Here is a 14663-nt window from a genome sequence, read left to right as displayed (position 1 = left end):
GTATTCTAGCGCTCATTACTGATCATGGGGTAAAGTCAGAGGAGGCAGAGATTACGTGTTCATATCCCCTACGTGAGTAAAACAACAACATTCATTATGAATTATTAAAATAAAACCCTAAAGTTGGAAAATATTTACAAAAAGCCTTCTCTGCACATTACCCTTCCCAGTCCATTTGAACACGGGATCACACACGGTAGGTGGATGGGCAAAGAACAGAAGGCAGCTGACTTGGCCAAGGTTCCCCTGTGTCCCCTTAACTACTGTTGCAGTAATTTGTTTTTCTACTTCATAGTTCCATCTCCTCCTGCTTGTTTGATGTCATAAAAATCCAGCAACTGTGGCAGTTTGTACAATGCATGTTACAGCCTTGTGTTCCGCGTACCACAAATTCAGCATTCTGGATTCATTCATGACTCAGATTGGAGGAGAAAATAGCTTGGGATGGCACAAGCCCTTGATTAAAGCTTTAGGGCCAAACCAACAACAGCTGAGGATCCAGCCCATATGGCCCGAGATCTTTAGCTGTGTAAAGGCTGCAGGAATAGGCCCAAATAGCTTTGGTAATTAGCAAATATCCTATAAAATAGATGAAAAGTCTTTGGCAGGGAATGCATATTGAGTAACATTTGAAAATTATTCATAGCATATTAGTACACTTCTTTAGAGATAAAACTCAATGGCATAAAAATAATTTGGGAGGGGCAACTGTAGTCTCTCACACGATTGTCAGTCAACAGGCAAACAATTTTGTTGGACCGATCGGTATTTTACAGTTACCTTTTGTCAATGCAACAAAGGACAGAGGTGACCATCTAACACCCGGGACCTGATCCTACAGGCTGTTCCGCCGCCGCAGAAGCGTCCTCCCACCCAGCGGGGACTCTTTAGCCAGGCTGCCTCCCCACGCGCGGAAAGAGCTGCCGTTCTCGGGCCGGTCTCGCAGGTCACCCTGTACTCCTCGGCGCCTCGGTCACCCGAGAGCACCCAGAACGACACCCAGGGACGTCCGCGGAAGCGGGACTGAGCCTGCCGCTATCTGAATTCACCATTTATCGCACCGTGTACAGCAGTAAACAATAACATAGCAATTAATCACCCTGGTGTAGCCGTAACAGTTACTTTCACAGATTATGGTACGCAGCATGCAGCGTGGAATAAATCATTTTTCACACAAACTCTGAGGAACGGCATGTTATAAAATCACTCCTGATAAAAATCTAATGAAAATGTAAAACATCTCGGCGCAGTCTCCTGGGTAGAGTCAAGATCATATTAAACCCTCAAGAGACAACGGTCAGGGATTTCAATGAGAATCAAGAGACAGTTTTCCCAGGATGAGCTTGTTAACCTGATATAAAGACATGATATTGATTTGATGGCTTTGTCTCTTTTGCTATTTCCTTCGTGGAGCCTATTTTTAATTTAATCATCTTCCATTAATTTACTTAAAGGCTTTACTCATCAAAACAAAATCTTTTTTTTTTTTCCCTAAAAGCAGATGTTGTTGAAGTGCCGAGCGTACAATCCAGCACGCAGTGTCACAAGCAGCACGAGTCTGTTGTCATTGCATTTGCAGAAGTTTTTCAAGGATATTAACAAATAAAGTTACTCTCCCACTCTGTTTTAAAGTTTCCCATGATTGGTTTTTAAAGATTTTGAAATCAGCCCTCTTACAAAGACGTCATGATCTAGCAATCTCAGGACACGTGACAGTAACCATTTTTAAATGATCATCACGAGGATTTACCTGCTGGTGGCTTTATGAAAGGTGGTGGAATTAATGGGACAATTATAGGTACATTCCCGTGATCCTTCGACCCTGCTGGTGAGTCTGAAAGTCCATTTCCTGTGGCAAGCCCTGGGTAGCTCGGGTTTATATTGTACGGTGAAATAACACTGTCCTCAGGTAATTTTGGTTTTGGCAAAGAATTTTCTGTAAAACACAAAGAACACATTGTACAGCATGACAAATGTATTTCTTAAATGCCCCTACATACTTTCGCCAATCTGTTCATTAAATCACTTACCCTAATACAAGAAGAGTGCACAAAAAACCCAGATATTTTCGCTTTTAAAAAATGGATAATTTCCAGTATTCTTCAGAAAGGCTCAATTTTTTTTAAATCAAACTCAAACTTGTTTTTTTTGCCAAAAGGTGAGATTATTTTGTCATGCATATCCTTAGTACACCTGATTTAACCAATGACACCCTATTCCTGTCCTTCACTTCTCCTGTTTGCATGGTGATTACACTCAGTGTACTGTGACTTCACTAATACAAGAAGCATAAACCAAAAAATAAAAGAATTCCTAATTCTCTATCAATAATATGAGTAGTAGTAATGGAAAGGATTTTTAAAAAGAAATAAAATACTGAAGTTACAGCAAAGTGTGCATGAAATGATGACAGTTATTCTAATTCTTTAATCCCAAATCACCTCAGGATTCTTATTTGTAGGAATTTCTCTAGCACGCCTCACTTAGCTATGGGGCAGGACTTAATTCTTATTATTCCCTCTCCTCCCCTCTCTCAGAAAAAGAAACACGCTTTTTTCCCTCCCATAGACTGCGTACACCAAAAATTTCTACCTGGCACAGGTATTCAACATCTTTGTTTGATACATAAAACATATGATTTGTGTCATGTGTGTATAAAAAAAGCCAACTATGTCACAAATTTCATCAGGCATAGACTGGAGCCACAAATCATCCAATAAAAGATCTATTTATTAGAACATAAATAAATTAATCCTGCTACACAGGAACAAGTTTCTTCAAAGGTGGCTTAATGACATTGCATTTTGACTGAAAAATAAGTATTGATCACCAATGTCACTACAGAACTAACAAGCTGCAAACATTCAATTTTAACACAATTAGGTTGTTCCACCTTACCTCTAATTTTTCCACCTTTTTTCTAGCCCCCTCTCCTTCAGAACCAGTCTCTCTGATACCAGTACTCATCACAACACTCCCTGAATACAGTGCTGCTGCCAGCCAGCAGAAAGAAAACCCAAATACTGCTGGCCGCAAACGCAGTGTGGCAGTCCGAGAGCAAAAAAAGCTGCGGCAATTTCCTCTCTTTACCTCACCTTTGAGAAACTCCTGTTGGGTAAGTCAAGATGCGGCAATTTCTTACTCGTCTCTTCACTCTGACGACAAGCCCCTACCCATTTGCTGCGGCTGAGGAGTCAGAAGGGAGGAACTGAACGGCTGAACAAACAGACTGGATCCCATCCTTCACCTTTTGAATCTACAGCACACATAGATCCAGCACTGTCCCAAACAAATTCCACCCCTGGAGAATTTCTACAGCACTTGCGGAAGACAGTATAGCACAAACATCCCTGAGGAGCCTTTTGTGAATGTTCACGCATTGTGAATATTCCACGCGTTGTGAATATTCTAGCTTAAAATCTTTCAGTGTGTTAAAAAGCCATAGGCTAAAAGCCTTAGTCCTGAAAGCAAAAGGGTTCCTGAAAGCCACACTGCTAAGAAAAGGCTCTCTTTTTTCCCAGTTGTGAGCAGTTTATCAGTACCACAGGTACATGACTTTCAACTGACTCACAAAAGGTATTTTTTATGAAGATATATTAGTGAGCGCCAACTAACAGCAATTTTGTTAAGTGATTTTCCTCGTACCCTATTGGCTTCCTCGTACCAGAAGGCGCTCTCTGATATTTTCATTTAAACCAACCACGACGCAAACAGCAGAACACGTTTCCCAGTCCATGCCAATTCAGACAGGTTGAGATATTAATCCTTCTTTGCGTGAACACAGAAACATTAAGTCTCACTACCTTTGAGAACAGAAATGTGCTGGCGGCTTTCCCCGTCTGTCGAGTAGTTCCTGAATTCAATATCTTCTCCATCTTTCAATTCAACCTTATCATAACCATACCAGCCAAGGAGCTCATTCATAGTGTTTTCTGCAAAGTTCTGAAAGAGAAAAATTACCTCATTATTTATGTAATCAATAACCATTTGGAAAGAAGGGAGGACTGCATAAATCGAACCGTATCAGTGCTACACGAGGAAGTGTCAGGTTTGGCCCACCTCCTCAAAGACTAATGTTCATTTCTTAAGTCAAGTGCATAAAGTGTAATGCATTTAAATCTCCAACTGGCACATGTAATTATGACAGAGACTCACACATCCGCAATTTAAAGAAAATGAAAAGGAGAGTTATTTATGACTTTTGCTCTGGCATTCGATGTCAGAAATATTTTAACATGCATTCGTCACACAAACTTGTCTGTGTTGCCATAAAATATTTAAGACTGCAGCCAGAGAATAACAGAAAACTAGGATTTTTTTCAACCGGTAGTTAATCAATCTTACTGCGCTACAGTCCCTTCAGCTGGAGCAGGTCACTGACACAATTATGGTTCCTTGAGGTGCCCATGAACCAAATCAAATAAAATCACAGCAAAGACGTTTTTCCTCAGAGTTATAAGCCCTTGCATAGTCAAACCACTTAAAAACTCTTCACCATGAAAGCATTTTGCCATAATGTTTCAGATAAACATCTCTTATATTTGTTTAAGAAAACCTTTCTCAGTTTTGCCATATTTATTTTCAAACCGATTTCCAAGCAGCCGTGTGGTTACATTTTATGTTTGTATGGAAATGCAAAATATGGAACATGACTGTCATAACTCTCAAATTCTATTAAAAACACGTCCTCTAGGTCATGTGGCAAAAATATTTCTGTAGAAAACGCTCATTACTGAGCCAGGAGATTTAGTGGAACAAGTTAAGAAATCTGCAGCCAGGCAACAAAGCTTTCTGAAACCAAATAGTGCCACAGAGCTCTACAGCTTACAGATTTAGGAAACTACCAAAGGAAACCAGCTAATGAATTATTGCGATGGCAAAGATCAGTTTAAAGTAGTATGACAACTATAAAATGAAATGAAAAAGCCACACACAAAGCCTTTCGATTTGGTCTCTGCCTTTTTTTATTATCACTCTCTTAAAACAAATTTCAAACTTCATTTTCCTGTAAGATCTTGACATCTAAAATAATGTGCCTGATAAGCATCCTCTTCTGGGACTCTGGCTACCAGCAAAGGAATGAAGATAATACGACACCAATTCAAAACAAATGGTACGTGTCAAATTTGCAGGTTGCTAGATTTTTGTCTAGTAACTGCTCTAGCTTAATTTTTGAGTGGGAGCAAGTCTAATGATAGAACACAGCATTCTCCAGTCACTTAAATAAATAAATAAAATTAATCAGATGATAATTGCTTCCGAATTCAAAGCTACAGCAGGCACTCTGCCCCAGAACATCAGAGAGCTGCACTGCTCCCGGCTCATTCATCACTCCAGATTGCATAGGTGTTCCTGTCACTCAAGGAGCCCTGTAAAGCGGCTATAAGCAATAAACACAAGCAATTTATACTCTTCCAGGAGTATCATCTGTGCAATTGTGCTACAAAACGCACATTTCAGAAAAAGAAAAACCAAAACAAAAACCCTCATCAGACCCTTGGAGCATTCATTTCCCCTCTGGTTTTTCCCCTTTCATTTTCACTTGACCTCCTGCTGGAAGTCTCGATTCTGTGGCTGTCCTGTGCAGCCCCAAATTGCCTGAAAACATACCATCGTTCCACCTCTACCTCTAGCGTCAGCATTGTAAGTACAACAATCTGTTACGTCTGAACTACGTCACTACTACACTTTGCAACAACAAGTACAATGCAGTGTAATGAGGCTAACACCTACACTCGCTTCTAAACTATATATTTAAGCTCTCATTTGAATGATGCGGTGTTGTGCTTTAAATACTAGCAAAAATGGGAAAAATTACTTGTTTGGGTTTTTTAAGCTTTTTAGAAAACTTCTCCCTTAGCACTGAAAGTCCCAATGCACCAACCCTGTCTCTAACCCATGGGAATCCAGCAACGAAATCACCTGGAGATGGGGAGCAAAAGCTCGCCGCTGCAGCTCACCCAGAATGACCTGACGGGGTCCACGGAGGCCCGAAGACAAGCTCTACCAGCTTCCCCCGCTTTGCTAAATTTCAGCTATGGAGACGCAGCCCCAGAGACTAATCTAGGAAGGTAGAGACCAATTGACAAAGTCTTCCTGACTTAAACCCTATGCAACCAAATTAATTGAGTAGCTCTAAATTTGCCTCCTGTGGATGCTTTGTGTTTTATTTGCACTGTTGATCAACTCAGGCAATGAGTAATTTCTAATTACTTGTCAAGGAATATGTAAGCAAGGCTAAATATATGTTTATTTTTTCCCTGAAAATTCATACATATGTATGTCTCCTCAGAATCTAGTCAAAGTGATGGTTGGATTTGTAATGGCACAAAGTTTAAGTACCTTTCAAGCCTCATTTTACCATCCATGATGAGTGATGCGCAAAACCGAACAGTTGTAATGACAAAAAATATATTTGATTTTGAAATTACTCATAATAGAGACTTGATTCTTTAAAAAGAATAAAATCACTGGGGTCTTTTCTATTAATTTCAATGAGAGTAGAATGAGGTCACATATTGGCAATAACAAAAGTAAGCATCTTTTCAACACTGCGATTTCTCAACAAGGATGCTTGGATAAAAAAATAATTAAGCCATTCTCCTTCATAATTTATCTTAACCTATTACAATGATGGTGATCATTCTTAATACTATTCCTTTAGTGGCTAACAGCCAGGGCTTCATTACGCAGCACTTTGTACGTAGCAAACCAAGAGGACGATCCCATCCTTAGCAAGCCGACAGTCAAAGCTGAGAAATGTTTTCTTCCATAACAACTCTCTCGCATAGATGGGCACCCACAGAACTAGGACATCACCTTCCTTCAGACTCCCAAAGTACCTGTTTGCAGCGATGTCTAACACCCTGTCAGTCTAAATGATGGTTGCACAGGTCACGTGCTTGCTGAAGCTACTGCTCTGAAGCTGACTGCTATTATTTCATTGTTTCCAAGTATTCTTCCTTCTTTCCATTTCAATGGTAGACCCAGATTCAAGATACGGTAACAAGAGACATTTTTTTCTCTGTGTGAATGTGGGGCTGGGGTGTGGGGGTTGTAGAAAGCCCAGTTCTTGATAAAGTTAAGGAAAGGAAGCAAGCCAAATAATACATAACCCGTACATGCAGAGCAGAAGCTCACTGGAAGATGCACAAGCTTCAAAGGCTTAGTGAAAAAAAGGGTGATGCTTATAACCGCGGTACTTGAGAAAAGCAAGAATGCAGGACCTGATGTTGGAGCAGGAGAGCAGAAGAAGTAGTGATGAAGCAGGCTAGGGAGGAACCAACTGAACTGAGAGATGATGGACCTGCCAAAGCCCAGGGAGAAGGAGACATGAAGACAAGCATGGATGGATGACCAGATGGAAGATGTACAAGGAGACGCAATTCCAAGCTTTTGCAGGAACAGGACAGCAGAGACACCATGCCTACTGTCAGACCCATTCCCCAAAAGGATGCGGAGGGTCTGCAGGATGGAGGCTGCCACCCCAACCCCACAGCCCTGCCAGGGGGCTGGGATGATGTGAAAGACCAGTGCACTGGGGAACACCTTGCCCATCATGAATAAAATCCCAAGTCAGCAATCACGCTGCTAATCTGGGACCCTCGAGCCCAGACCGAATCCCGCTGAACTCAAAGGGTTAGGGTTTGCAGAGGTCTGTGGATTTCACTGCGATATGACAACGCCAAACCTAACTTTGCCCTACTGGGAAGGCAATGCTCAGTCCCCCGCGGGGAAACCAAGAGACCGAGCCCCAGTGCCGCTCACAGCGTGGGCCAGCGTCGGACCTGAGAAGACGAGCACAGAAATCCTGCCCCGTGTCCTTCTGCGCTCACGCCGCCACGCCATGCTCGGCCTCTTGTGTGCGAACCGAGCAGCCGGGTTATCGGAAACACCGATAACCTCTTCAGCTGCCAGCGCACCCAGGCAGTTGGTTAACATCCCACCGGAGCCAAATCTCCCGCTCCCCTCTAGCTGACAGCGCAGGTGTGCAGCTGCGCACCATCGCAGCTGCCTAACTGCCAGGGAATTCACTACGGCTGCAGCACAACTACCTCATCCCTGCCAAAGAAACTGGCCCCAAAATGCTCCGGCGGCCTCAGTCACACAACACCGCCAAAGCCCTCCCTTCCTAATAGACAGCAATTCTTTTTTTTCCCCCCTGCTAAGTCCCAAATCACTTATCATCACTGCAGGGCAATGTGTAATTTGCATGTTTTAACTGTATGCTTTCTCTATTCTTATGCTATACAGAAATATCCTCCCTCCTGGAAGAGCCAGGATAACTAACTAACTATTATGCTCGTTGGTATTTTGACTTGAATTTGCTTCCTATTCATGGGAAAGATGAAGAAGAGTGTGTTGACTTGCCAGACTGTGGTTTCTCTCCTTTGTGAGACTGACTTATATCCTAGGCAGTAAAAATATAATCACATTTATTCCCGCTTTAGGATTCATTTCATCGCAACAGTACACCTACAGCTTGATTTTTTACATTCCAATGCATCATTTCCCCAAATCTTTGCTAATTAATACATTCTGAAGCTAAGCCACGCTTTTCTTTCCATCTTAGACCTCTTGCCTTTCCTTCTCTATGAACCTTATTCACAGGGGGCAAGGCCTGGCTTCACCGAACGAGGCCTGGCAAACACGGAGGCAGGAAACGCAGGGGAGAATGAGTCTGTCAGACTCATTTTCTTCTAGGTTTTACTGCTGAATGTTTATTTCACATCTGGGAGGAAGCACAGTGGCTCCATTCCATTTCCTTGCCTGCATAACCCACTCGGTGCAGAGCCCCACAAATTCACTTTTCACTTTCACTGCACCACGGAAATAAAAACGTTTCTATAGCCACAATACGAACTTGGGGTTTTTTTCTACTGGCTCTCATTTTCTTTGCTTATTTATGTTGTCGCCATATTGAATTTTATGGTTAGACTTTTAGGCTATCAGAAAGCAAAATCTCTTGATGCTTTAATTTACTTTGTCCTCCCATGTACACGTTTGGTTCTGTAATACCCACTTTCCTTGGGGAAGCACTATTTCCACGGTGCACAGGCAGGTGAGACTCCCCGCACAGACAACGCAACACCCTTTTGCAGCCATCCCACAAAACTCCTTCCATGCAGACTCCGCAAAAAAAAAAAAAAAAAAAAAAAAAAATCCACCTCGGTGTCCTGAAATAGTAGGACTGATAAAGACTGTCTGCTTTTCCACTTTCCCAAAGACTTTTTTTTTGCTTTTCAGGAGAGAAGGGAGGAGTTTCCTTGGAATCTTGTGAGCGCTCCGAGCGATCTGGCTCGCTCCAGGCGCAGCACTGCTATGCCTGCTTCACCGCTTTCCTCCTTCTGACAGTAGTACTTTTAAATGCCAAACGGGGAATATTAAAACACTGAACTGAAAGATCTTCTGATAAGCTTACTATTTAACAGATGGGGCTGTCTTAAGCTCTAGGCATCAGGAATGAAGTCCAATTTTAGATACAAATTAGTTATTGAGAATATTTATAGATGGTAAACTCCTTGGGCACATGGAGCAGCCCTGTGAAATTACAGTGCAAATTAATTGCTCGCCTTTCGACTGACAGAGACACGTGGATACATGGTCTTGTTTGTTCAGGAGAACTTCCAGTGCAGTCCAGTACTGGATGCAACTTCTTTGCACAACGTTGCAGAGCACCTAGCTGCTCCTCCTGAGCTGCCTGGCAGCGGGATGGCAAATGGAAATAAGCTGAGGAGGGATGGATGGGGAAGCTTTCACCGAGTTTGGACGAGTGCTTTGATGAATTAAGCTGTAAGAAATATTCTGGGTTTAAAATACCACTTGGTTCCCTGATTATGATACCTTTGGATCTATTAGGTGCTCTGTTATTCACCAGTGAGCGAGAAATGGCACGGCACTGAATTTTGGAATAACTATCTACTCTTCTTCCAAAGTGCGAGGTGAACGATGCTACCTCTTGAAATAAAAATGGAAAGTATCATCTGAAGGAGGAAGCGGAACAAAAGAAAAAAATAACTAGAAAAAAAGAAAGAGAGGCTGTGAAGGTCACAGCGAAACAAAACAGTTCCTCCTGAATATATTTTTCATTGAAATGTAATATCAGAAAACTGTGCAGAGTCATGTACTTTTTGCACATAACATTGTATCAAATTAAAATTTGTTATAACCATCATGTACATTAGGTTAGCGATAACAAAAATGTAACTTAATATCCGGCATAAGGAAAGAGCAAGCAACCTGAATATCCATCCAGTCATGTTAAAACCGAGCTGTGACACTTCTCTTGGAAGACACCAAACCAAGCAGTTAGGTGTTGTGATCCTCCTTGAGTAAATACCTGACTGTATCAAACAGTAAATCTTGAAGGAAGTCTCTGTGATGAGGTAATTTTATTGCTCATTCATAGTGCCCTGCATTTGCTGTACTTAAAAAAGGCACTTGTGCCAATGGCCTTTTTATTACCCAAAGGAAAAAAAAAAAAAAAAATCACACATACACCAGTCCTTTTTCCTTCTGCTAGCAAAGGGAGGCAATTCGATCCAACGTGGGCTGAAACCTGAGTAGGTCACTGTACACCATGATAAAATTCCCTAATCCCTGAGCCAAATTTCCCTGAGGGGGCCCTCCTACTTCTCCTTCACTTTCTAAGCTGACTTTTCCATTCCCTCTCTCGTCTTTTCCTCCCCTTCATCTCTTTCATTTCCCCTACCTTAAAGCCTTGATATCTGATCTGCTGCTGATACTCGGGTTACAGTTTTTACAGCTTAGGCTGTCTATTGCTGTATACATTCCTTTCTTTCTGCTCTGCCGTGATTACTTACCAGAGCTTATTTTACACTGGTCCAGATGAAAGCAGTTCAGATGAAGGGAAACAGTCAGCCTGTTCGAACGTTACAGATATGAACCTACACAAGGGCACATTGTGCTCCCCCTGTCATTGCGCTGCAAACGTTTTGCACAGTGTAACCAATTTGTTACATTATTGTATTCCTCGGCTTTATGAAGAGCAACTAGACATCTTAATTCATCAGTAAAGAAAAAAGAGTAAACGATCACCACAGGATTATAACTTACTAGACCAGTCAAAAATTCAAACCACTTTTTTTTTTTTTTTTTCTCCCCCCTCTCTTTACCCTCCTTGGATGATAGCAGCCAACTGTCCTCCTAAAAACGGAGTCTCCCAGCACAGCATATATAGCATAGTTTACGTTGAAAGGTAGCCCGTGATTTGTGAAAGGTTCTGCCATCAGCTATCTCACTCTCGACCAGAAATCACATTGGTTCAAAATGCCCTTTCTACCCGCCTTTAATTTTTAAGTCAGCTGAAATCCCGAGGTTTCTAACCTTAAGCAGCTACCCACGATTAAAAAAGAGAAACTCTCTACGTGAAGGTTAACGCCAGTGCTTAATACCAAAGCATTAGTTTAAAATTGTGTAATTTTTCTCCTTCACACAATGTTGTTTTTGTTTCTTCCTCACCCTTTCAGACAAACATCTGTTATACTGTAGAAGAACAACTATCTCCCAAACCGCTGAGTGTGCCTGCAGCCAAAGTAAACAAAACAAACCCAGAGGATCCAGCACAGTCAGCCTTTATATCCAGCCAGGATAACATTTCACATGTTTTGATTAAAATTAGCTAATTTGTAATTCTAGAACCTATGAAACTTAAAAGCTGCAATCCATACAGATCGCATGAAGCGATGCTCCAAGGGGCCAATGCCCTATGCTACAGACCTCCGCAGTCCTCAAAACTACGCGGGACTACAACGAGCAGTGACTCTTACTCTCCGGCGCCTGTACAGAGCCCTCTCCAAAAACAGAATGTGTCATGTATCTCGCAAAGAATAATACTGCTCCTCGGGACCTGAAACCAGTACGGTTTGTTTCCGAAGAGACGCACAGACACGTCAGTTTGTCCCCTCCACTAATACTACTCTTGTCCACATTTCCAGCTGATGTGCGCGCAGGACCGTGTACATGCTCATCGTGCAGGCAGCAGGAGCAAGAACGCCTGCCTTAGGCAGGAAAGGGCACCTATCCGAAATTAGTGGTGTGCAAAAGAGGGGAGAGGGGGAGGATTGTGCATTCCCGTTTAATTTTACATGGGGAGATCAATGGTCTGGAAAGCAAAGATATTTTCACTAGGCATCATGCATATTTATATACTCGCCTATATAGTATACATACTATGTGAATGCGTGACATTTTCCAGGCAGTCCCCCACTTACAATCAGCCTTTTAATAAATGACATATTCAAACTAAATGTCAGCAGCTTTATCTCACAATCAGACTGTGCTGTTTTAGTCACTTTATCGGCGCATTAAACAACAACAACAACAAGAAGTTCAGCTGAAGTCTCGCAATACATTGTTCCCAACTTTGGGGAATTAGAGACATAAACCAAACAGACGTGGAAAACGGGCACAAAAAGTAGGACCGATCAAGCCTGGAGCAGCGACCTAACGATAAAAGAAGTCCTGAAATAACGTTTTTGTGCAATCGCAGCCCTCCTAACATCTGGAGCGGCCGCCTCAAGCGCTACCTCCCGAGCACAGCTGGATTGGCACCCCTTGCTATCAGGCAGGACAGCCCCTCGGCACGATAAATACCCTTCCATCCAAAGCAGCCCCCGGACAGCCACCCCTCAGCAACACCTCTGCCGCCGTGACGAACCCGAGCACGTCAAGCAGAGGAGGAGGCGAGAGGGAGAGAAAAGGGGTCTCTCCGCGCTCAAGTGCGAGAACGATGCGCGGCTCAGACCGTAACGTTTCACTTTGACAATTTAATTACACAGTTGCAGCTGGCTACTGAAAAAGCAGAGAAATACAGTGTTTAAAAGAGGTCCCTTTCTTTCCTAACTTTAGGGCTTGCCAGCTACCTGAAGGGATGGCTAAAAAAAAAAAGAAAAAATAAAAACAAAAAAAGGCTCATCACTGGCACCCAAGGAGCTTAAAAGCCCAACGAGGGAGAGGTTTAGTGTGGGGTTTTTTTTTAAATAAATAAATCAAAGCTGGTCAATGAACAGGATTTGCAGCCTGTGAATTCGTCTCTGTTTTCAGCCCAGGAGGCGGAGTTGAGACACATTCAGTGCATCCTACAAAAAAAAAAAAAAATGACAAGAGATCCTTTCTTATTTCATTTCCATGCACGGAGGCGGGGGGGCGGGGGGGACCCCCGCTTCCTTCCCCATCACAGGCACCTACCTTCATCTCCTCGTTGATCTCCCGCTTCACCGGGTGAGCCGGCTTCCTGCTCCTTTTATTTTCGGGAGGTCTCCCTTCTTTCTCCATTTCTGCCATTTTTTGCGCCTACTTGGTGGTGGAGATGAAATGGCTGCTGGTGCTCTGGGGGGGCCGGGAGGGGCGCGGGGTGGGGGGGCGGCGGCGGCGGCGGCGGCTCTCAGTGGTGGCAGGCGGCGCCGCGGAGGGCCCGGGGGGAGCGCGGCGGCGGCGGCGGCGGTGGCGGTGGCGGCGGCGGAGGGCGGGCGGGGGGCGCAGGCGGGCAGGGGCGCGGGTGCCCCGGCGAGTCAGCCATCTTCTGCCTCGCCGCCGGCCTGCATGGGAGCGGCGCGGCGCGGCGGGGCGGCGGGGCGGGCGGGCGAGAGGCAGCGCGGAGCGAGCCGGCCCCGCGCCTGCTGTGGCGCTGCTGGCGGGCTGCCGCGGAGGGGGCGGCGGAGGGAAGGGGGAGGCCGGCCTCGGCCCGCCGGCGGGCGGGGCTTGCCGGCACCGAATCGGCCGCCGCTGCCCGCCATGGGAGCGGGGGGGGGTGGTGGTGGTGGTTGGGGGGGCGGGGGGGGGGGGGTGTGTGTGGGCGCCGTGCCGAGCACCGGGCGGAGCGGAGAGGAGCGGAGGGGAGGGGGCGGCGCGCCCCCGCCCCCAGCCGAGATGGGAGGAGGGGGGCCGTGTGCCTCCACGCACACGCGGGGGGTCAGCCCCGCCTGCCCCCAGCGCCGGGGTGCCGCCGCCGGGTCCCCCCACTGCGTGGCCGGCCCGGTCCCCCGCGCTCCCCCCCCGTCCCGTCCTGTCCCGTCCCCGCCGCAATCAAGCCGGGGCTCTCCGCCGTGCCGTGCCGAGCCGTGCCGTGCCGTGCCGAGCCGAGGTTTCGCTACTCCCGGTTATTCCCTTTATCCACGCCTGGGAGGTGAGGATGAATGGTTTGGTGGGACGCGCTTCAGCGACGAGGCGCTGGATTACAGTACACACTGTGGGGGATACATTGATTATTCCTGGGTTGTGCTTTCCCGCTCGCTGGCAGTCCCTAATTACCCGATACAATACAGTACGGTACGGGGGTGTCCATTGTTCCATTAGTCAAAATTGTAATTCTACGGGGTTTCTCATTATGACTGCCGTACACCTTGAAATTATACATTAAAAAAAAAAAAAAAACCCACCAAAAAACCCGCAGTTGAAAGATAAACCATGTTCCGTGTGGGTATGAGTAGGTTCCCCATAAAACTATCTGTTTAGCCTGTCAAAGATAAGTTCGTTTTGCGTGCAACAATGTCTAATTTACATTCTCTGTTTCTGAAACTTAAATCACTGACATTTTTCAGTATGAAAAGTTGAGCAGAACTCCTCTGCTCGTTTCGTGACTAAAATGAGCCTTGCTTGCTTGCTTCAGATGGCAGAGTGATTAGAGACACGGAGCACATTTT

General features: G+C 44.8%; 1 protein-coding gene across 2 annotated transcripts in view; it reads right to left on the bottom strand.

The window, feature by feature from the left end:
• SOBP (sine oculis binding protein homolog) overlaps window positions 1-13664 on the bottom strand; it is a 122272-nt gene extending 108608 nt beyond the window's left edge. For both annotated transcript variants that reach the window (XM_075747823.1, XM_075747825.1), the window contains exons 1-3: window positions 13210-13664; window positions 3804-3942; window positions 1751-1936 (exon numbers count right to left, since the gene is read on the bottom strand). In XM_075747823.1, coding sequence (XP_075603938.1) covers window positions 1751-1936; window positions 3804-3942; window positions 13210-13305 — 421 coding nt within the window. In that variant the 5' untranslated portion in view covers window positions 13306-13664. The remainder of the gene's footprint in view (window positions 1-1750; window positions 1937-3803; window positions 3943-13209) is intronic.
• Window positions 13665-14663: the final 999 nt, after the last annotated feature.

This window comes from Balearica regulorum, chromosome 3, assembly GCF_011004875.1.
Source record: "Balearica regulorum gibbericeps isolate bBalReg1 chromosome 3, bBalReg1.pri, whole genome shotgun sequence".
Taxonomy (NCBI): Eukaryota; Metazoa; Chordata; class Aves; order Gruiformes; family Gruidae; genus Balearica; species Balearica regulorum.
The sequence above is the reverse complement of the archived record's forward strand: the minus strand, read 5'-3'. Positions and strand labels throughout refer to the sequence as shown.